General features: G+C 35.4%; 1 protein-coding gene across 2 annotated transcripts; it reads right to left on the reverse strand.

Annotated features, from left to right (window-relative positions):
- Positions 1-4,515: 4,515 nt before the first annotated feature.
- Positions 4,516-23,017, reverse strand: smpx (small muscle protein X-linked). 2 transcript variants are annotated; one of them, XM_038291143.1, is made up of 4 exons: positions 22,917-23,017; positions 9,296-9,358; positions 5,794-5,880; positions 4,516-4,962 (listed from the first exon to the last, which is right to left on the reverse strand). In XM_038291143.1, exons 2-4 carry the CDS (start codon positions 9,329-9,331, stop codon positions 4,816-4,818), a joined length of 270 nt encoding a protein of 89 aa, XP_038147071.1. In that variant the 5' UTR covers positions 9,332-9,358; positions 22,917-23,017; the 3' UTR covers positions 4,516-4,815. The 2 variants fall into 2 exon arrangements, with proteins under 2 accessions (XP_038147071.1, XP_038147070.1); XM_038291142.1 differs by lacking the exon at positions 22,917-23,017 and adding an exon at positions 22,173-22,328.
- Positions 23,018-23,511: the final 494 nt, after the last annotated feature.

Below are 23,511 nucleotides of genomic sequence, written 5' to 3' on the forward strand. Positions count from 1 at the left end.
ACTTTTGGCAATATAGTGTATCATGTAAAACTGTAACTGGAGCGTGTAACAAAAGTAATTTCCCTCTGGGATTATTAAAGTATTTCTGATTCTGATGCAAAAAACTTTTTCTGTTTTTTTTTTTTGCTGGATCTCAGGGCAGCATATCACACATTGAATTAAATCATCCTTATAAATAGAATGGACATGTGCCAGACTGATTCATATGCTATTTTCAAAATAAAAAAAATTTGTGTCATTTGGAAAATATTCATTTCAATGAATTGTGATTGCATAAGGGGTTCCTTAAGACCCTGTTTTCGACTCACTTTTATTTAATAGTGCGAGGGGGGAATTATTTTACCTCTTCCCCAATCTCATCTTCGAGATTATTCAGAAAATTTCGACTTCTCCAGATCAGATCATGCGGAACTGATGCAAAGTACCTTACTTGGTTATCACCTGAGGAACGACAACGTCAGATGAAAACTTGACTGCCTGTATTGCAGTGGGAGTACTGACTTAATTTCTTCTTGCCCAAAGCAGCTAAAAGGGAGGGTTCACTGGTGAGGAAGGGACCAGATGGACACTTTTAGGAACAGATTCTTCCACATGACATTACCGTGCTCCCTTCTATTGAATCAACCATTTCCCTCTTTTGCTTTTATCGATTCTTGTTGTGAACAAAGCCTTATGGATAACATTTTAGCTTTACAATTACTTCTTCCTGTTGTATCCCCACCTGAACCACTTTATGTCTCAGCTCTATATGGAAGTCCTCTGCATGTAATCATGCACAGAACCAGTAACACTTCTGGTGTCAGGCAATCATGTTGAATAAATATATTTTTTCCTGTTCTCTTCACTCCAAACTCCAATTGTTTTAGGGTACTCTTGGTTCACCCAACGTAATCCTCACCTGAACTGAAAATATACATATTTCGTGCGCACGTTAAACTTATAGCGTGTCCAAGGAGTAGTATTTCGTGCCCACGTTATACTTATTGCATGGCCACCAGGTAGTATTTCGTGCGCACGAAATACTACTTCGTGGCCACAATTAAATTTTTTTTTTGACCATGTCATCAGAGGGGCTCCGTAGCCTTTAGATCTGTTGAAAATCAGCTAAACTGATCTTGTCTGACAACATGAAGTAATGACACGTTTTTTCATATTCTGCAGACATTTAAAAACAGTTTAGAAAGTCTTTGTCAGTTCTTAGACCGGAAGAAAAAACACAAAGCCAGTTCTAAGGCTTTGAGACTCCATTTAAACCACAGTGAGAACCATTATCCACAGACGGAGAAAAAGAACTGCACAAACCCTCTAAGGAGATTCATCATTATTCCTCATTAAGAAAGAAAATCAGCAAAAGTGGTAATCAATGACCACTGATGGAAAAATGAAATTTATCAATCCCCAAGACTTTTTTGTAAAAAAATCTCCAGATTGATTTAACAAACATTTTCCAACAAAGAAACATGGTGATATGGTGTACAGTAAAAGAACCATGATATAAACCACCTTTAAATATGACTGAGATCCTGTGGCAGGACATTAAATAGGTTTAAAGGAGAAACTAACAATAAACCTAAATATGACCAAGGCATACCGTAGCCCTTAACCTAAGTGTTTGCACAAAAAGTGAGGACCATCAAAATGTCCTAACTTTTCTAGAAACTTTTTGATGGTAAAATCAGAACGATGGTCCTCACTCTGATGCCCACAAGGCAACACCCACCCCAAATACTGACTACCAGTTATCACAAACAGCTGATGACATTTGTTATTATTAAATGTGTTTGTTCTGACATTTGTTGTTCTTATTAAACTTAGGGAGTAAATTACTGTCATACAAACAGGTTTGTTTGGATAGCTTAATTGATTTAACGAATAGGTTACATAGCTCACTTGCTTATTTATATATAAGTTTATTGCTGAAAAGCCATGAACCCTCATGGCTTTTTAGACCTTCCTAAACAACCAGTAATAACTGTGGACAAACATGGTTTAGAACCAACTTATGTTTTACAACAAATGTAAAATAAAAAAATTAAAATTTCATTTTTAATAGAATGAATGATTTGATTTTGTAGAAATATACTTTTTTTTTTTTTTTTTTTTACGTATTTGTCTTTTCAAAGGGCTGAAAGCTGTTACCTTTTCATATTATTTACAGCAAATATGAAAAACCCACAGGAGAAAAATGTATCTGTCTGTATCCAGGTTGCCCCTTCAACCTCAGTGAGATACTTTGACCATTATTGTTATATATTGGATTTATGGTATTAAGTTTCTAAGTCATAAGGCCATATTTTGTATCCATTTATTCTTTCAATGCAAGATGTTAGTGTTATTTTTCAGCACTTTGCTTAAAAAGGGTTTGTTGTGTCCTTTATGAATAAAGTTAGTATGCGATAGATAGATAGATAGATAGATAGATAGATAGATAGATAGATAGATAGATAGATAGATAGATAGATAGATAGATAGATAGATAGATAGATAGATAGATAGATAGATAGATAGATAGATAGATAGATAGATAGATAGATAGATAGATAGATAGATAGATAGATAGATAGATTTTCCTAATGTGTCTTATAAAGGCAGATTTGATTAAAAGTAGAGGAATTGTTGGTTCTAGTTTGAAGCCTTTTCCTCTTTTTGTTCCTTCATTATCTGAGGGCTCCTGCTGTGCTTCTTTGACTGGGTGGAGCAGCTTTGGTGTTTATGTGTTGTGGTTTCTGTGTCCCGCTGACAAAGTCACAGCACAGACTGCTCCACATTGCTCACAAACCTAAAACACACACATAATAACATAAAGTACAAATATAGAGTCTGACTCAGCCCCTACCCCCCCAGCCCACACACACACATAGACATCAAAACACCAGTTTGACACAAAGGAAAGAAGAAGGGATGAGAGTGACCCCCAGTGGCACTTTGAGCTCATTACCAGGAGGTTTGATGGCGTACTTCATTAAGATTTAGCTGATGAAAGTGCTTTAATCAAACTGCTGTGGGAACCTTTGGCTTTCTACCGTACATTTGGATTTGTAGTTAAACTCAACTCTCCCACATGTCATTTATTTTTAATAAAAGCAGATAGTGATTTGGTTATAGTTTTTGCTTGTTTGTGACCTGCTCCCGTTGCAACCGTCTGCATGTTAAAATGGATGCTGTGGAAAATGATTTATTATTTTCTTTACTCAGGCTGAATTTGCATCCTCCACAATGAGGCCATTACATCGTTTATGAGCTAACTTCTGGACTTCCTTTTTTTATTTTGGATTTTATTTGCATCAGCTTTGAGCAAACTGAAGAACCCGACTGAAGTTATTAATGTTTTTTGGTTGTATTATATATTTGTAAAAAAATAAAATAAAATAGGAGGTATATAAACTTCTGCTTTGCTAACATGCATATCGTTTCTTTCTTTTTTTTTATCACACTTAGTTTTAGTGTTAGCCTAAAACATTTACCGTAGAAGAATTACTTATATATTACTTAATATAATAATCAACTGTTTTCTTGTTTTTGGGTTGAATTTAAAAATGTCCAGTTTGATCCATGCCTAATGTAATACAACATGTATTTTTGTTGTTGATTTAATAATTCAGTGGTGCCCCTATATGATAATTCATTTTCCCTTTAATAGCAAACATCATGCTACACAACACATGGACACCTCAGGGCTGTGTGCTTAGTCCACTCCTATTTACTCTATTCACTCATGACGGCTTTACTATCCACACCACAAACATGCTTGTGAAGATATATATATATATATAACAAGTTAAGAAAAAACCCAGGACCATCGCTGTCAAGCCCTCCCACAATGCTCTCAACCCGTTCGTACCGCTGCCTCCAGAAAAATGTTACAGAACCATAAAAACACAGATCAGCAGATTTAAATACAGTTTTTTATTCTTAAGCCATCACTCCTGTTTAGAATTTCACTTGCAGTTTTTTTCTTTTACTTATAGCGGAAATTCCAAATTTTGACCAAATCCGTTAATTAGATTCAATTCAGTTTGTTTCTATAGCGCCAATTCACAACACATGTCATCTCAAGGCAGTTTACAGTTCACCAGATCATACAGTCAAATTGATTCAAAGTTTTATATCTAAGGAAAACCAGTTGATTGCATCGACTCATTGACTCGAAGGCAATCCTTCACACTAAGCATGCTTGTAGTGACAGTGGAGAGGAAAAACTCCCTTTTAACAGGAAGTTAAAAGGAAGCTAAGATGCCAAGGTTCATTTTGTTGTGCTCCTGTGCAGTCTACTGTATTGTTTTTTAATCTAGTTTTTGATATCACTATTTTCTTTGTCCCTACAGCCAGTGAGAGGTCAACACTAAATAACTTAGAGTAAAAAAAACAGTAAAGACATTTCATTCCTTTTCAACTGGATTGTTTTAAGGAACAGCAATTCATGCTTATTTATCTCATTTTACTTTATTCAACATTTTTCCTTTTTCCAAAAGCAGCTTTGTTTAATGATATATACGAAAACAGAGAAAAAATAAATGTGATTTTTGACATTTTGTTTTTTATACTTTTTTTGTTCTTTTCACACATTCATTTAGAACAAAAGATTAACTGTTGTTTTATTCATAATTCAAAGACAATTCCAATACTTATTGACTGAATAGGTTGTAGCTTCTGTGACAGACTGGTGACCTGTCCAGGGTGTACCCCGCCTTACGCCCATAGATAGCTAGATAGGCACGGGCCCCACCGTGATCCTGACGGAGTAAGCAGGAGAAGATGGATGGATGGTTGTAACTTTTATCATTAACCATTTTAACCCACAGAGAAACCTATATGTTAGTCCTTGGTGACCCATCGCAGTTCATTCTTTTTGTTTTGTAGCTCTGATAGGTTAACGGTCGGACCCGGTAACTTCACTGCCCCCGGCAAAGCTTTCTTCTCCTCTGGTGTTACTGGGCTCAGCGGTGGTTCTTGTGGTTGACCCTGAAGAAAAAAGAAAAAAAAAAAACGATTTTATCAAAAACTATTGGAAAAATAAATTAGATCATGAATATAACACAATTTCACATGCAACCTCTCCTACTCAGAAAACACCTTGGTTGCTTAAGTGTCTTTTCTTCATATATTTGTATCTAAAGTGCCTTTTTAATTGATTTTAGCATTCAGTCTTTTGGTCAGAGGGCTGGAAAATCATTCCTTTAAAAAGGATGGATGGATGGATGGATGGATGGATGGATGGATGGATGGATGGATGGATGGATGGAGGGAGGGATGGATGGATGGATGGATGGATGGATGGATGGATGGATGGAGGGAGGGATGGATGGATGGATGGATGGATGAAAAGATGGATGGATGAAAAGACGGACAGATGGATGGATGAAAGGACTGATGGATAAATAAAATATTACATAATGAGGAAAATGTAATGGAAATCCAAAACATTTCCCCCTACTTTTTTTTTTTTCAGATAAAGCTTTTCCAGCTTGGAAACATATAACAAAGATAAACTTTAAGGGAGGATATGCTCTCCTCGGAAAGAGGCAGATACTTGAAACTCCCCACAGATCCTAACGAATTTGCTTTCACCTCCTGCCATATTTGTTTTACACAGTTCATGACTCGTTTCTTCCGTTTAGGACGTAACTCAGCTTCATTTGAGTAGGGAAATGCGAGGCGTTAGCCATCACAGTGCAAACAGGATCAGTAAGCCCATATTTGGAGGTGTTCAGACCCATTTTACTATTTTAATTTCAAGCTTTAAATAGAGAGCTCTGAAGAGTTTCGATGCTGATCACTTGCCAAACATCTCACCTCTTCTGTGTCCACTGTCTCCTCTCTCCTCTTGACAGGAAGTCCTGCCCCTGGACGCAGAGCTCCCATCGGGATGTTCAGATTAGCCTGGTGGGAAGTGAGAACACTCAGATAAAAGATCTCAATGTTTGCTTTTTTCCTCGAAGCCCCTTGTTTTTACTATTGAAAACCTCTTCCTGGTTTTTAGCCGTCTCTAAAAACCAACCTGTATGTTTATGAAAATTAGGACAGCCACAGTGAGAGACAGCAAGCTGTCTGCTAACTCCATGTTCAGCCTGTTGGTTGGCTTCAATGTTTTAAACCGTATTTGTACATAAACTCACACTGTACAGCTGTACAAAGTCGGAGTAGTGTTTGTTACTGATAACAGTAGATGTTCTATAAGAGTTACATATTTTAAAGGTGTCAAGACTGGAAAGGAAAGGAAGAAAAATTGCCTTCTGCTGTATGTTTGTCTTATTGTAATGTTGCTTTGGCTGAAACTGTTTGCTGTCTTTATGCGTAAAGTGCTTTCAGCTGAACATCATGGAACTAATTTGTTCAGAACTACCAAAGATTAAAGGAATATTCCACCCAAAGCAAAGCCATTATTGTTGAGAGGTGTCATCATCCTCCATATTTTTAATTGGATTATTAAAGATTATGGTGTTTGGAACTATTAGATTTCTACAAAAAATAATTACTCATTGATCTCATTACATGTAACGGACAATGAACCCCGAGCTTTAGAATGAAGATTTATGGTGTCAATATTTATGTTTTCTATGACCAGTAAAAATGATTCCCACCTCTTGAGCTTTTTCATAATTTATGTTTTACCCATAAACTTTAATTTATGATGGAAACAAAGTAGTGTGTTGTTGTGTAGTTAAACAGTAAGGAAAGTATTTTACAATTTTGTTACAAAAAAACCCCCACCTGTGTTCTGACATCCAATTAAACAAATATAACCTTAATGGAAAATTGGTTTTAAAAAGTGGAATTTGCAACTTCAGTGGTAGTGGCAGGGACAAGGATACTGGAAAACTTTAAGGAACCAGTAAACCTAATAGTTATGTTTTTTTTAGTATAGAAGGAAGCTAGATTATTAAGAGAAAACCCATAAATTCACACAGAATATGCAAACCCCAGAAAAACTTCATGCCAGGATTCAAACCCAGGACTGTATTGCTGCAAGGCAACACTGTTACCAAGCATACACCACAGTCCAGTTGGGAAAACTAATGATAAAAAAAAAATAAGAAGCTACTCAGTGGTTGTTGCATGTCTTAGAAAGGCCTTATTTTAGACTGTTTCTGAAAAGAAAAGGTCAAAGAAGGATAGCGATTACATGTCAACAAACCCAAATGTCATTAGAAATGTGTGGTTTCTTTTCATCTCCCTTTTACCTCTGACCATTTCTGCTGCCCCAGATGTCAACAGTGTCATGCTGCCTCTTCCATATCATGTTAGTGTGTTCCAGGTTATTATATGTAGTGCTAGTTCACGACCTTACATGTATATAAAGTTCTACACCAAGTTCTACATCTGACCAAAACACCTGTCACCTATATGGCTCAAGGCAAACTGCAAAAAGGACCTCTAATGACCTTACTTCATATTTGTTAAATGCAAAGGTAATCGTTTTAAAGGCAGTTGAGAAATTCTACCACATGAGCTCTAGATATCTGCAGCTCCTCCCAAGTTGGCATGGGCATTTTTTCAGGTGAAATTAAAAATGTTAAGAACAAACATCCTTGGTTAGTTTGTTACTAATGCTGCCACTAGTTAAAATGTCATACGGCATTTAACCCATATTTTAAAAATGGTTTAGATGTTAAGAGAAACATTTATTAAGAATGTATTACAATTGATTTTACAAATGTTCATGGGACAAAATGATTAAAAACCAACAGCATTATTCAGCAGTATATTTACAACTAAAACCACAAATATAGTTTCCTTTGGTTACCTTGTCAAACATGGAATATTTAACTATATTATAACACATTAAAAGTGTCCATGTTTATTCTAAAAAAATTGTATAAGATTTTTTTTACTTTCTCCTGAGCCCATCTTGATAATAACCTGTTATGCAGGATTATTATCATATGTATTAATTACTTCTAAAATCAATAACAATCTGAAATCATAACAACTTCCACTGCTGAGCTTATAGTTAGCACAAAAATGACTATTATGAACACAAATAATTGTTATGGACCCCAAAATAATCCTAAAAAGTTTTTGCTGACTTGAATTTTACCAAACTGTAGTATAGAACAAATGTGTGTTTTACCTGCACATTTACGACACTTAATTTATACAGAGATTTAATGTTTTCTGGGGGGGTTTTTACAGAGTAAATTTTGCTTAACATGCAACAAGATTCCTGAGCATCTATGATTTTTAACTGATTTATTTTTGGTCTCAACCTCTGCTTAGCTCCTCACTTCCACACTTATTTTTAAACATTTTATCATCATTAAAGTCAGACAGTAATTAAATTTACTTGAAAAGTAACAATAATAGTAGCTATGTGCATTACAACACTTACAAGAGACATAAATTGTCTTAAAACAACCAAGTTAATGCTAATATTAACATTAGCTTTTCATGTTTTAGAGTGAGGTAAAACAGGATTTATATTTTGTAAAACAGAGAGGTTATAATTTATCCTGACCATTTTCATACAACCACTCTGCCTCTGAAATACTGTTTTTTTGTTGTTGTTGTTTGTTTTTTACAGCACCTCAGATTATTAGAGACTTAATAAAATACCCGGGCTCTTTTTCTGCTAAATATGTTAGAATTATATAATCTAAATAAACACTTAAGTTAGGTAGATCAAAAAAAAAAAGAGAGCTTAAAGGGGTTTTCCATATTTTACCAGAGCTTATGTGTTTTAATGAATATAAATATCTTATTAGCATAAATCGTACCAGCTACTTTTAGTTAAAGTGTAAAACATTTAGCTGTTATTACTGCAGAATAAAACTATCCGATAAAATTACTTTATGGTGTTCTCTAAAAAATCTTCAAAAAAGAATCGGCTCTTTGTTCTAAGTAATGTTAATATGCAAAGCCACTGACATGGCAACATGTTTACAATAGTTTTGAGTTTTTTATCATTCATTTTATATGCCTGAGACATTTTTAATGTGAAATACAGCTGTCCTAAAACTGACCTATGAAGCTACTGTTTGTACTGCGCTTTTATGTAAAACCTTATGTGCTGATGCCTATCCCATGGTTAGAGATGAAAATGAGCACAAAAGAAGCCTGTTGGTGAATAAAACTCTTGTGATATTTAAAGCCACTACATGCATATGTTTGCCTCGCTATCAAGTTTGCACAAAAAATGCCTTGATATTGTAAAAGCACTGTTTGAACCTTGTATCTGCCTTCACCAATAAATACTTTAATGTGGAAAAAGACTAATTTCATATTTATTCACCAAGATTGAGTTTTTTTTTATCTGTAGTGACCCATGTGATCATGCACAGAGGTGAGATTCATTTACCTGCAAGGCTTTCACGTTGGTCGAAGGTTTGGACATAATCCCCCCCTCGGTGAGTCCACTGACCTGCAGGAGGCAAATTGCAGACATTCAGTGGTTGGGTTTTTAGCATTCGGGTACTGGGTTCACTGGGACAGCAGCTTTTGAGGAACAGGATAACTTTACAGTTGCTTAGCAACCCTTACAAAGTAAACCAGGTAGAGGAACTGTTCTATGAATCTTTCATGAGAAGCCAACAGAGACGCTGTCAAAACAAAGGTGAGACGGCTTCACCTTTGGATGCACCTTTTTGATTGAGCTCCAATAAGCACTGCATGATGTGGAATATTAGTCACATTATAATTAAAGGGGAAAACTGGGTTGGCAAACAAATATATACCCTGATAGAATTGCTCTTTTTAGATTTCCAACATTTTCTAAACAAATTAGAGGACATGTAAGCTTAATTTCCTGAACTATTTTTGCCCCTAAAAGACAGCTGAAACAGATATTTACATACATGCTATAAAAATACACACAAGCTTTTGTTTCTCCCAAACAATCATTAAATCAGACAGTTTTTCCTATTGGCTTACTACAGTTAAAACATTTGAAAGATGCAGCAACATTTTTTGTTGTTGTTGAATTTTTTGTGAATTCTCTTCATATTTCTACTCAATGTTTGTTAGAATTGCAGAAAGTTGCAGGAGTTTTGGCCCATTCCTCCTAACAGAAGAGAAGTAAGTCAGGCTTGTAAATAACTATATCCTCACACATTTTCTTGGTTCTGCCTAGAAATGTTCTATCGGACTGAGGTCAAGGTGATGGACGCCTTTAATTATTGACTTTTCTCTCTTTAAGCTCCTTTATTCCAAATGTGACAAACTTAGTGGCATTATTTATTTGGAAGACTCTAATTTCTTGCCATTAACTTCCTGGCAGAGATGTTGCTGATGCATTTAACCCTCTTTCTTTATGATGTCATGTATTTTGTTAAGTCAAATACTCCTTCCTTGATTTTATGAGGTCCAATGTCTTTTTTCTTTTGTGGTTTTATTTGACTTTTTAGGTGACATCATTCAAAGGGGTGGTGGCTCAAGCTATTGCCTCAAACTACACCCGCATTTCTAATTCCATTTAACTCAAATGTTGTAAATTAATTAGTGGATTACAGAGACATGTTATCCTAACCTGGGCTTTGGAAAACAGTTTAAAGCCATAATAGTTCTTAATTATATAAATGACTAAATACAAAGATAGTTAAAACGAAGATTCTGAAAACTATCATAGTTTACAGGCATTTTACAAATCAAAATAATTTAGGTATTTCTTACCAACCAAAAACTTTGGATTTTTATGTCTGTACCGTGAGAAATAATTAAGTGTGTGTTTTTATATAATAATTTATGGGTGTACATATTTTGTTTGTTCTATGACTTTTATTAATACGATTATAGATAAGGATTAAACTATTGCTCTACACAATTTGTATCCTTAATAAATATTTATGGTAATTAACCTCTGATGATATCGAATTTTCCTTTAACAGAAAAGAGTGTGATCTGTCAATATATATTTTTTTGCCCACTCAATCCTCAGCGATTGCAAAGCCATTTTACAGGCCGGGAGAGTACACCCTGGAAAGGCAACAGGACCAACACTAAGGGAAACAGCTTTTCTCATGGAGACTCCCACATCAAAGAGCAATTTAAACTCTGCCATTGATCTGAATGTTTTTGTTCAACAGAAGGAAAAGGGTGATAGAGTATGAGGAATGTCCTAGCCCACACAGAGAGGCCACCCCACCTTTAAAATAACTGACTGTATCTCAGCTTGTTCCCATACTGACCAATGTGCCAAAGAAAAGCTAGCTGCTGCAGGAAGTTAGAAAAGAAACTCTAATTTCATCTCTTCAAAATACATGGGCTTATTAATGATTAGTATTTACACATGCCAAGCATTTATTATTGTTGCAATTTACTTGATAGATTTATTTTTAACTGGGTGTTGCTAAGGACTTAATACCGGTTTCTCATAAAATTTGGAAAATGTAAAGCAAGGCAGTTATTTTCTTCTCAATGCCCACTTTACACTTTCCAAGTAAGACAGCGGGGTAGGATGGAGGAGTTTATCCCTCAACCGGAGGGTCACCAATTTAATTGTCCAATTTGTCTTGGACAATAGGCTTCCACCGTATTGGCTGTACCTCTGGTGGTCAGAGGGCCCAGAGGTGTCTGTTCACAGAGGCTTTGCTTCCATCAGCGGGCCCCAACTCAGCTGTGGCTACAATGTAGCTCAATGGGTGAATGACTGAATGTAACGTAAAGCACTTTGTGGTTCTTGGACTTGAAAGGTCTTATGCCTTTACAGGCCATCTACCCTAGTACTGGATTGGACTCCCTGTTTCCCTCCAGGAATGGCTTAGACTTAACAAAGTGTTAGAAATTATCTTAATGTATTATATGTCCACATTAACATAACATTACAACAAAGCATGTTCATTAGATTCACATCTATGGTGAGTGTTGGACTCAATTACTAATGTCAAGAAAGCTGTTTTGAAATAAACTGAGGTTTGAAACATTGTTTATTATTCTACTGAAAGTAGCCATGAAAAGAAGGGTTCATTACTGTCATTAAGGGATGACATCACCAGCGACATTGGCATTTAAAGGATGCTGGTACTAAGGAGCTCAAAATTCATCCAAAATAACCACACTGTCACACCACCTCTGCCTCTATGGCCTTTGTACATGATAATGATCCATTAAAAGAATGCCAACTATTAAAACAAATTTGTTGTAATTGCACAAGACTAGCAGAAATGCTTAAACTGTGTTATTTACCAGCCTTGCAACTAAAAGTATGTTCTTTGCAACTAAACACTATGCTTATGCTTCCACTATGTCAGCGTGCATGTGTCAGATGTTCTCAAACAGGCAGATTCTCATTTTTCATTAGCTGCAGTCATGACCATGGAGACTAGGGTTCATCAGAGATGATGCTCTACTTCCCTTAATAGTAGTAAGTGTTGTTTCAATTACTGTCTATCTGCCTGATGCCCTCTTACATCACAAAGGCATTTTCATTCATAGATGTACAGGTACTGCAAATTATTTCTTTTTTGTCATTCTCTGCAAAGCTAAGAGACTGTTGTGAAAAGAGAAAAATCCCAGTAGATCAGAGGTGTCTCAGACACTCCAACCTGTTTGACTGCATGCCATGCTCAAAGTCACTGAAGTCTCCTATTTTCCCCATGGGGATGCTTTTCTTTAATTTTCAGGAACTCCTCTTCACCACATCTAGAAATTTAAATGTGTTGAGCTTCTATTGTGAGATTCACTGTTGACTGTTAATACAAAACTCAACTGATGTACCTATTAAAGTAGTAGGTGTCAAGAATGAACTGATTACAGCATTATCTGCCAATTAACCAACATAATTTTGGTGAAGTAGCTGACCTTACTTGTCCAGTTTAACTTGTATAGTACATCATGTTACTACATTACATGTTAATGTGTTATGAAGTCTATTTATGCAAATTTAAGCCAATAGACAGTGATTATGTTTGGTTACATGGCATTAGGTCCAAAGGTGAAATACAATGGTACTTTTAATCTTGTCAAGCTTTTCCTACTTCTGAATGAGGCCTACAGTATGTGAAAACTGAAGTGCCCTCTATGTGATGTCAAACTCGGTTATTGGTGTAGCATATTTAAATTGAACAAGTTTATGAAATAATCACATGGTAGAGTCATGGAGTAATGCATCAGTCCTAGTGGGTGCTTAATTTGGGATGATCATTTCAATAAACAGGAATATAGTTAAGCTTTCCTCTGAAGAAATGTAACTAAAGAAACCTTATAAAGTAAAATGCTGGTGAAGATTCTCAGTCATCCAGGTCATAGTCATTCCAGAAAAAGAAAATTAAAAGCAATTCACTGGACTTTCTTTCCAAGTTTGAAGACGTTTCGCTTCCCATCCAGGAAGCTTTTTCAATTCAAAATGTCAGGAATAGCGTTGAGTTTGAGGTTTTATACAGTAGCCCATCAGAACCTTGTTTTTGTTTTGAAAACTTGCAAATAAAAACGGACGAAGGGGTCCACCCCTTTGGAATGGGGTCGTTTGGCTTCTTACGTTAGCCTGAAATGCCACATACCCATCTTAACGACCCCCTTTCAGACACTTAGATGGGTTAATTATATTTTTTTGGAACAAAGTCAAATGAACTGCTGCAGCTTCTTTAGTTTACAGCACTGTACTGTCACAATTCTGTGTAAATCACATTTTAGTTTCCTCTATATTTATCTTTAAACAAAGTGCTGGCTAAATGATCTGTTTAGCATTGGCTTGTGGCTTAAATGACTCTAGAGAAGGATTGACAACAAATCCAATAAGATGCAGAAAACTATCCACTATATTTTCCACTCTTACACTGCTCTTTCGCTCTTACACTGTTACAAATAAACTGTTCTTGTTAATGTGACCTCATCAGAAAAACTTCACACTAGACATGGCAACCTTTTCTAAAAGGACTATGAAAAGATTTAATCTGTGCCGTCTGTAAAAATTTTTTTATTCACTATAGAAAGAACTTTCAAACTAACCTATAAAAATGTAGCCCCCCCCCCCCCCCCCCCCCCCCACTTGTCAAAGCACGAAATAAACTAATACAATTTACCAACGTTTTTGAACACTAAGTATAAGTTTACTGTCCACAGCCAGGGAGATCAATAAATCACTAAAACAGAACCTGTTTGGCAACACCAAGTAGAAAAAGAAAATTTAAAAATCTACTGTATCTAAAGAAATTTAACGAGAATCAAGGTTTTTGTAATTGATCTGTTTAGAAAGAGACTTTATTGAACAGTGAATAAGCATTAAATAAATGGTGAACCTGGACGGGCTGTTCTTTTAAGTCTACTTAAAAAGCACAGTGATGCCACTTCTCATCCAGGAGGTTGACTATAGGTCTGACTATAGGTCGATTTCTAAAATTGCTGTTCCTCATTCAGCAATAAGAGAGACAGAATAGTTTTAAAGTGAAAAACCATTTTTGACACAAAGTAGCAAAAAAAAAAGTAAAAATATATGAAAACTATTCTTTCCACTGGTATGATCAAACAAAACAGAAGCTTTTGGAAAGCATCCTGTTACAACTGACAGAACAACTACAGAAAAACTTATCAGATTAATTTAAAAAAGTAAATAAAACAATAATACAAAACAAATTATGATTTGTTTATTTACTCTAGTGATATCATTATCAGGTCACTCTGATGTGGTTTATTCCTCAAAGAGGTTAAATAATCATGAATAATCTTATCTCATTTTCTTACTTTTAAAGCATGATTTATTTAGAGTTACATGCTAATTTTATGGCCGCACAAGATCTACAAGTACAAATGAGTCTTTACATTCTGTAGTTGAATTGTTATCTTAATGTTCAGGCCACAATGTGACACAAACTTTAAAATCTACTGTAGCGGTTACCTTTGCAGTATTGCTAATATTAGCTTGCACATAAAAATTCACTGGAAACAATTCCTCTTGTTAAGCAAAAGACTATTTATGAATCGTTCCCTTACTTTTAAACCGCATATAATAAGGGTTTTAGACTGCTGATTTTCTAATTAAAGAAGCAATAACTAAAAAGATTACGGTAAATTTAAGCAAAATTAAACAAACTAGAGGTTTTGTGTGATGTTCCAACTTAAAAAGTGAGGTGTCGCATTTTTTATCGCTCCTTTCAGCCTATTTTTCTATTGGTTCGATTAACTTTCTAATCTTAAACCTCTTATTTTAGGTAACAGTTTCTTTTGCAGTACATCAATAACCATTTAATAAACTGGTAATAACATAGCAAGTTACACTTTATTACTAGGTAACAAGAAAAAATACTTTTACTAAGTGATGTGCTTCAAACTTATAGGCGGACAAGGTCAGATGTTTCAGATTTCTAACTGTTATTACCAGGAAACTCAAAAAATTAATGTGTTATCTGTTAAAATGCAGTTTAGTACTTGGTATACCTAGAAGACATTAAGTGAATCTTCTTAACTAAACTTTTATTTATATGTAACTTGAGTTTAGTTTAATATTTGTGGGAGGTGGCCAATAATAGAAAATGTAATGTGGTAACCTAATGGTAACTAGAAAAAGTTGCATTTCCTGCGAAAATGCAGTGTGAATGCTGTACGCTAAACTGTAAGCTGTAAGGTTAAAATGGCAGAAACAAGCTGAAAAAAATTAAAGTCAAAGCTGCTGAAATGGTATGGAATGGCAAAAAATGTCTAATTAGTTTCTTAAAAGTAGCTGAAGCCAACAGCAGAAACATGGCAGACATGTTATGAATTAACAGCAAGCAGAAAAGCTTAATGCCTTTCCAGAAAGAGAGCAGAATCAAGCCAAAATTGGAAAAAATATGCAGAAATTTTATAAAATAGCAAAAACGGTAACATAAACAGTAAAAAAGTTGAATCTTAACTAGTTGAAGAAAAAAATGAGTAGCTTAAGGATAGGAAGATAAATGTTGAATATGTATAATAAGTATTAAAGTCTGAAATCATATGTGGAAATGTCAAGACTTGTAAAAAAAAATGAAATTAATTAAAATGTGTCAGTTGATCAGCATAGAGAAAACAGTGTCATCCTTAGAAGCTTGAAAATCCACAAACCAAAGTACAAGACTGACCATAAGAAGCACAGGAAGGACAGAGAGAGAAGCTTATAAAAAGAGAGCTAATAAAATTTAAGGAGCTGAATTTATCAAAAAATCTAACCTGCATGTTATGAGCCACTGTGTTGATGACAGCACCGTTGGCAGGCTTAGGCTGCATGTTACGAGGTTAGCAGATGCTTTATTACAGTGTAAATCTTAGAACCTGATTAAGAAATATGCACTTAGGTGTGGGGTCAACAGGCCTTGGTAGTGTAATTTGAAGAAATTGGTTGAGTTTGGGTCATAGCTACAAGCCATATGGCACAATGAATGAGTGTATGTAAGAAAGAGGCTTTTATTTTGTAGAGTCCCTTTAGTCTTATTTTGAAAGTCTATCATGGATGTGTGTCAAGGGAAGGGTCATGCCCAGCAGTGATATAGAATCCATTTCTAAATATGAAATCACTTGTTTTCCATGTTATTGGGTGAATAGATGCTCTGTTAGAGCGTAAATGGGAGACTTTTATTGTGAAATTCGCTCCAGGGTATGTTTTGAAAAGGTCCCTAGAGTCTAATAGAAACAAGCTGGTAGAGTTTGGGTCATAATGCTGAGCCATTTGCATCAATTAATACACAAGTATAATATAGAGGCTTTTATTTTGTAGGGTCACTGGAGTCTTATTTTGAAAGTCTAGCATGGTTGTGTGTTGAGGGAAGGGTCAGACCCAGCAGTGATATTTGATGACTTTCTAAATATTAAATCACTCTTTCCCCTGTTATTGGGTGAGTAGATGAAGTGGCAATGGGAGGCTTTTATTGTGAAATTCACTCCAGGGTATGTTTTGAAAAGGTCCCTAGAGTCTAATAGAAACAAGCTGGTAGAGTTTGGGTCATAATGCTGAGCCATTTGCATCAATTAATACACAAGTATAATATAGAGGCTTTTATTTTGTAGGGTCACTGGAGTCTTATTTTGAAAGTCTAGCATGGTTGTGTGTTGAGGAAAAGGGTCAGACCCAGCAGTGACACTTGATGACTTTCCAATCATTAAATCACTCTTTCCCCTGTTATTAGGGCAGTAGATGAAGTGGCAATGGGAGGCTTTTATTTTGAAATTTGCTGTGGGGTGTGTTTTGAAAACCCCCCTAGAGTCTAATTTTAAAAAAGTGGTTGAGTTCGGATCATAATGTTGACCCATATGCTGGGAAAAAAATATGAGTTTAATGTAGGGGCTTTTATTTTGAAGGGTCCCCGGAGTCTTATTTTGAAAGTCTATCAGGGTTGCGTGTGAAGGGAAGGGTCATGGCCAGTAGTCATATTGTATCCACTTCCTAATGTTAAATCAGTGTTGTCTCCCTCCATTAGATTAAAATGTGCTGTTTAAAGTGGTGGAGGTAAAATCTGTTTGAAGCTCGGTTACCTTGACAACGTTAACGAGCCTGTCAGTGACAGAGAGAAACGCGCATCACTTTCGTTCCTTAGTTCTCAGGCTTTTTTGAATGGGATTATCAGCTCCGAACAAACAAGTGCTGAAGACAAACCGTAAATGGTATCTAAAAAATTCTTTCAGTCTAAGCGAGAGCTATCCTTTGTCTCCGATTGGGGTAACTTTCATGGCTGTAGCTCATTCACAACCTTAATGGGAAGGAGGAATAAAAAGGTTTGAGAAATCCTGCTGGTCTCATTGAATAACATGCAGCTTAATGGTAGAGCAGAACTCTCAAAAGCAAAACTTTTCCTCCGAACAAACGAGCGGTGAGCCAAAACCGTATTAGGTATTCAAAAAATTCTTTCGCCGTGAGCGTCAGCCATCTTTGGACTACAACTGGGGTGACTTTCATATTTCTACAATATTTCGTCTAGGCGTGGTGACGATGTAAAAAAGTGTATAATTGTCAAAATCCTGATTTTGGGGTTCGGACAGATTTGTTACCCCCGAACAAACCTTTTTCCTAGCTAAACGATAAAAGATATCGACACACTTCCTTCAATGTGAGTGCTAGGAAGGTCTGAGGAACAACTTCCACAAGGCTCGTGTTGCTACGTCGAACGGTTCCCGAATGGGAGCGATACGAAAAAGTCTGTTTTTTTGAATTTTCAGTTCGGATTTTCAGAGAGCTCTCATTGGATTTCTATTGGAGAAGTTTGGACTTCTTCGTGGTCTGGGCCAAACTGTCGGAAAACCGTAAATGTCACACGAATGAGGGTTACATTTCCTGAATCCTGACAAAAATCCCTACGTTTTGATGTAAAATTTATCTAGATAGAGTAAAAAATGAGCGAGTGAGTTGAAGCTGTTCGGCATGAGTGAAATGTTTGAAAACGCTAGAGTGGCACACTCTAGCAGCTGAACATTCCGTCCATAGACTTCCATTATAAATTTGAAAATCTGTAAAAATTGTTTAAAAGTTTGAAGCTTCACTGAAGCAAAACTGTAAAAGTTAGCTGAAAGCCGAGTTAAACAGTAATAGCAGAAAGATACGGAAACATTTTAAAAGTTGAATGGTGTTTCTAGCTGAAAGTATGCTGAAGTAGTTAAAGCTCAAAGTAGTTGAAGATTTGCTGAAATTTTGTGGAAATTTTCTGATTTTACATTCATTCCTATGGGAGCAAAAAAGGCATAAAAAGTTAAATATTTTAAAAAGTATAAAAGTTTAAAAAGTAAAAAGATATAGCAGAATTCTACTAATTAAGTTGAATAGTTTAAAAGTTGAATGGTTGAAATAGCACAAAGTATGAAGGACTAGTTAAATGACAAAGAAAAACGGAGCAACCAGAATAAGAATAATAATAATAATATATAAAAAGAGGATCTCAATAGTGTGAATGCCTACAGCATTCACACAACTAGAATGTTACATAGTAACATACAATTGTAATATTTATTATGCTGGTTATTATAATGAAATTATGTACCTTAATCTTGGGGTAATTACCCCCATAAAAAATGTTCTTGTTGCCAAGTACTGTAGTGCGACTTGCTATGATATTACCATGTTATTACATGGTTATTGATGTACTGTAAAAGAAAGAGTTACCGTATTTTATGCAGCTCTAACCAGAAAATTATCATATTTACCTAAAAAGATTTAGTAAAATAATTCATTTTACAAGATTCTAACTGTAGACTGAACAACAATAATTTAAAATCCGTTTTAAGAAAATTTCCTTCTTGATAGCTTTTATAGATTTCAACACTCTAAGTGCTTCCTGATAGTAAAAATCTCCATAGCCTCTTTATCTAATCTGCTTGTAGCTCAGAGCAGCAGAGAATTTAGTCTCCTTTGGTTTCCAGGGAGCTGTTTGACAACAACACAGCAAAACTGCTTCTTGACTCCCCCTGAAATATGCACAAGCTCATGGGATGTTACGTGATGAGAAGCAGTTGCTTCCTATTAATGTCCCTCTTTGCTTTCTGTGTACAGGTGGAATATCCTTTCTGTCAAACCAGTTGGGCACAAACAGGATTTTATTGAACGTAAGAATGTGTGTGTGTGTGATGAATCTATTATCAAGGGTGTGCATGCATGCCGAGTGTAGTCTATAATTAGCGTGATGTGACGCTTAATAACAGCTGTAAAATTTTATTATTTTAATAAGCAGTAGTCAAATTATAAAAACTCAATAACTCAGTACTAGCCTCAGTCTATTATTTAGTAGTGAGGTCAGTTAAAAATGAACTATATTAGATTATTCCCATTTTGCATCTTGTAAGCACTGATGAGTACTTATCTTTGAGTTTGTTTCAGGATACATACATGACTTTTATTTTACAATTGTTTTTTTTTTTATATTATGGAACTTTGACATTATTTTATAGAGATTTTCACCAACTAACAACAAGTCTCTTGCCTAACAATAAAAATAGAGTTTACACAAGGTTCCATAGGGTGTTTTAAGAAATGGAAATGTCATGTAAAAGTCTAGTCTTGTCTTGTCTTGGAAAGCTGATTAAATTGACACTGACCAAAAATCCTTTTAGAATTAATGAATGGAGGAGAATGAAAACCAGATCAAACTATACTTCAGTAAAATTACACAATCCAACACATTAAATTGGCATTACGTTTTATTTTTTAACATTTAACGAAAGGATAAAGGTTTGTAAGACAGATACAAAACAGCACAACAGTCATTAATCATGCTTCAGAAAAGAGCATTAAGGTTTTTCGATAAGTCTTGGTACCTGGAACACTCCAGCCTATTATATAAAATTATTAGGATTTTTAATTTTCTGACTTTGTAAATATAAGAAAAAAAAGTCTGCAAAACAGCTACAATGTTGAACAGTCCCCATTTAATCTAACAGCAACCCCACTCATTGTATAACAGCTCTAGCCATATCTACTGTCAACTAATGGGGGTCTTTTACTAAAAATCGGCACAAGTACTTCCTAATTAAAGTGAAGTTGTTGCTTATTGGGTTATTTAATTTAGGCTTAATTAAAACAAATAATTCAGACTAATCTATGGGTTTAAACATACCTAAAAAAAATGAACATGTTACACTACTACAACACATTTGAGTAAGCAGATTTTTTTTTACTAAATAATGAGTTTTAAGTTCTCAGTTAAATTAATAACTTTGAACATTAAGGTTTATAGAGCTTAATGATCCAGAATTCAAAAAATGGCTTAAAAATGTCAGAATGACCAAGATTTTTATTTTTTTTTGCAAAGTCTGCAGAAAAACTATAAATGTTTCCATGAACGGTGTTAGCAAATCACACAAAGCATATTAATTCCATCACAATTCAACAACAAACAAGTTACCAGTAAGGCAGACAGACAGTAGACTGAAATTATAGCCTAGATCTCTTTTACCCCTCTAAAGATGGAGTTGAGGAGCTGTTTGAAAATATGTTTATTTTCTGACATGAGGAGGTCTTAGTCGACACATGCTTGATTTTGTATTGGTAGTAAAAATATTGCAGAGGTAGTAAAAAGTTGGTAAACTTGGCGCTGGACTTGGTGTATTAACCCTGTTATCAGTATTATTACTACCACTTATTTAATTTAAATATTACTGTAAAGATACTTTATGCACTTTATTTCTAAGACTTTTTGTTCACAGTTGATCACAAATGAGTTCCTTGATGAATTGGAGGTGATGGGAGGCAGGATAATAAGGGATTTACTTTGGTTTATACATCCGCCTTTACATCCACAAATACAGCTGTTAATATCTGATGTTACATATATAAAAACAAGTTTAGAATAATTAACATCTGAAGCTGAAATTTTAACTCCCTGGTTGCTTTATTAGTTATACTTAAATGTTTTCCTGTTAACATATAAAAGATTGTATAGAAATGCATAATGTATTAAAATTTATGCAAATAAATTATGTAATTTAAAGGATACAAAATTTATATTGTTGTTTCATTTGTCAGGAAGTTCAATGATAATTCTACTTTTGGAAAATTAGAATCTTCTGTCAATTATTTCCTGGTTCAGGCTTTAAAGGGTTAAATAGAGTGAATTGAAGAAGATGGAAATGAGCGCCATACAAGCTGACAAACCTTCAGGAGCTGACTGTCTGAATGTGGTCTAAGAACGACTTCAGTAAAACCTTGTTGAATCTAAACAATGAGGAAGTGAAGGCACTTAAGGCAGAAGTTAGTCATAACATTTTAAAAGCAAGCCATACCTAAATAATGACTCTAACTTTATAATTACCTCTCAGCATAATTTTTCAAGATGGCGGATTCTTATTTTATGAGAAATTAAAGTCCCTGACAGGAAACAAAAAGGAATTCTCGACGAAATACCGCCTAGAAAATTGGACGTTGCAGTGCATCCCTATGTTCAGTGTCTCAACTGACTACCACATATAAAACAGAGAAAGATCCACTAATAAAAGGTTGGAAAGTTGATTTCTTACGACACTCAGAGTGCTGTTCTATAAGCTTGAATTGCTACTAGCACCACAACAACAAACACGTCCCACCAATTCTCTGACCTCAAATAAAATGTGATCCGTGTCTTACGTCACAGGTTCAAGCTCTGACTTCCAGCACTAATTTCCGCCACCTTCTAGGATTTAGCTTTGCTTTACAACATGTGAAGCACATCAGTTGTCCAATTTCATTAAAAAAAAAATGGTTTTGTTTTTATAAAGTTAGATTTGGAAATACATCTTAAACAAGCCTGAAAAAAACTATTTTAGCTTAATTATTTTATGACTAAGTTAACTCTGATTTTAGGTATGGTATAAAACATGAAGTAGCTTTCACTTACCACCTGATGAAATAACACAGTGCCGTCTGATGCTTGATTGCCCTCTTTCTATGTGGCTTCTTTCCCTTCACACCCTTTTACTCTCCATATATTTTCTCTTTCTTTTAAGCCTCTCCTCTCTGCCCTTTCTCATTCGCTGCCGCTGTGTCGTTTGTGGCAGAAGGATTCCTCTCATATCTGGGATTTGTTCTCACTATAAATAGACGAGTGATACACAGAAGGGACCTGCTTTCCATCCACACTCACACACTCACTCTCTCAAATGGACACACTCGTGGAGACGGATCAAAACGCATCCAAACAGCTGCAGAAAAGGCCTTAAACAGTCCTTACACTCCTTAGTTTCTCTATAAACATTAGGAAGAAACCAAATGTGCCCATTTTTTATTTAAATGAGTGGATAATAATGTCAGATGCTGCTGTCAACTGCTTTGCCTAGTCAAATTTAAGTAGCAAACAAACTTTTTAAAGTTTAACACCAAAAATATAAGTTTCAACTAGAAATGTGCCTACTTATATGATATAATACTCTTATAATATTAATGGCTAAGATGCATGAATATAAATACACATTTTAATCTCAGTGGCTAAAAACGCCATGGCCTAAATTTGCTTTGGCATACAGACAGGCAAATTATAGGCACTAAGGTTTCTTATTTAAAATCTACATTGATGCACAACCACAGAAGTCGTCCGACAGACTTTAAGGCTTGTCTGAACATGTGTGTGTCTGTGCTGTCTTACCTCCTATTGTGCGTGGCTGCTCTGGCCTGCCTCACGTTCTCCCTGAGGTCCTTTTCAGCTACCTGACCTGTTTCCGCTCGTCCTGATTGGCTCAGAGAGACACGGGACTCCTTCGAGTGTGGAACCCGACCCAGCATCCGACAAGTTAGAGTGTTTAGCCTATATGTGAATGTGTGTGTTGCCGAGTGTATTTCACATACCTTTTTTTCCAGTTTTTGTCAAAATATATCTTCATTCATCACCTCAAACCACTGGGATCCTTTAGGGTCAGTCCTGCCTGACAGATGAAGCTTTTGTGTGCTCAGGTAGTAAAATGAGAAGCCCTAAACTAGAGCCTTGTTATATATTCCAAACTATGCAAATACAGCCCACATGCTGTTCTCACCTGTTGGCAAGGACAGTCTGGTGTTTTCGAGATAAAGATACTCACCGCAGACTGTGGTAAATTGGATTTTATGCCAAAAGAAGGTTTCACTTTAGCAGATCATTATCACATAATGCAGTTATATATTTTAAAGAATCTGGTCCACTTTCTATGTCCTCTGCATCACTGAACAACATTGCAAAGGGAAAACTTTTAATTCATTCCCTTTCA

This window comes from Cyprinodon tularosa, unplaced genomic scaffold, assembly GCF_016077235.1.
Source record: "Cyprinodon tularosa strain WSP-4 unplaced genomic scaffold, ASM1607723v1 ctg294, whole genome shotgun sequence".
Taxonomy (NCBI): domain Eukaryota; kingdom Metazoa; phylum Chordata; class Actinopteri; order Cyprinodontiformes; family Cyprinodontidae; genus Cyprinodon; species Cyprinodon tularosa.

What these genes read in the sequence shown, in the direction of transcription:
- smpx (XM_038291143.1), bottom strand. Translation starts at nt 9,331, where the DNA reads ATGTCCAAACCTTCGACCAACGTGAAAGCCTTGCAG. An exon ending in CCAACGTGAAAGCCTTGCAG is followed by an intron (nt 5,881 to 9,295) that starts GTAAATGAATCT and finishes ACTTCCCACCAG; the next exon opens with GCTAATCTGAACATCCCGAT. An exon ending in AGACAGTGGACACAGAAGAG is followed by an intron (nt 4,963 to 5,793) that starts GTGAGATGTTTG and finishes TTTTTTCTTCAG; the next exon opens with GGTCAACCACAAGAACCACC.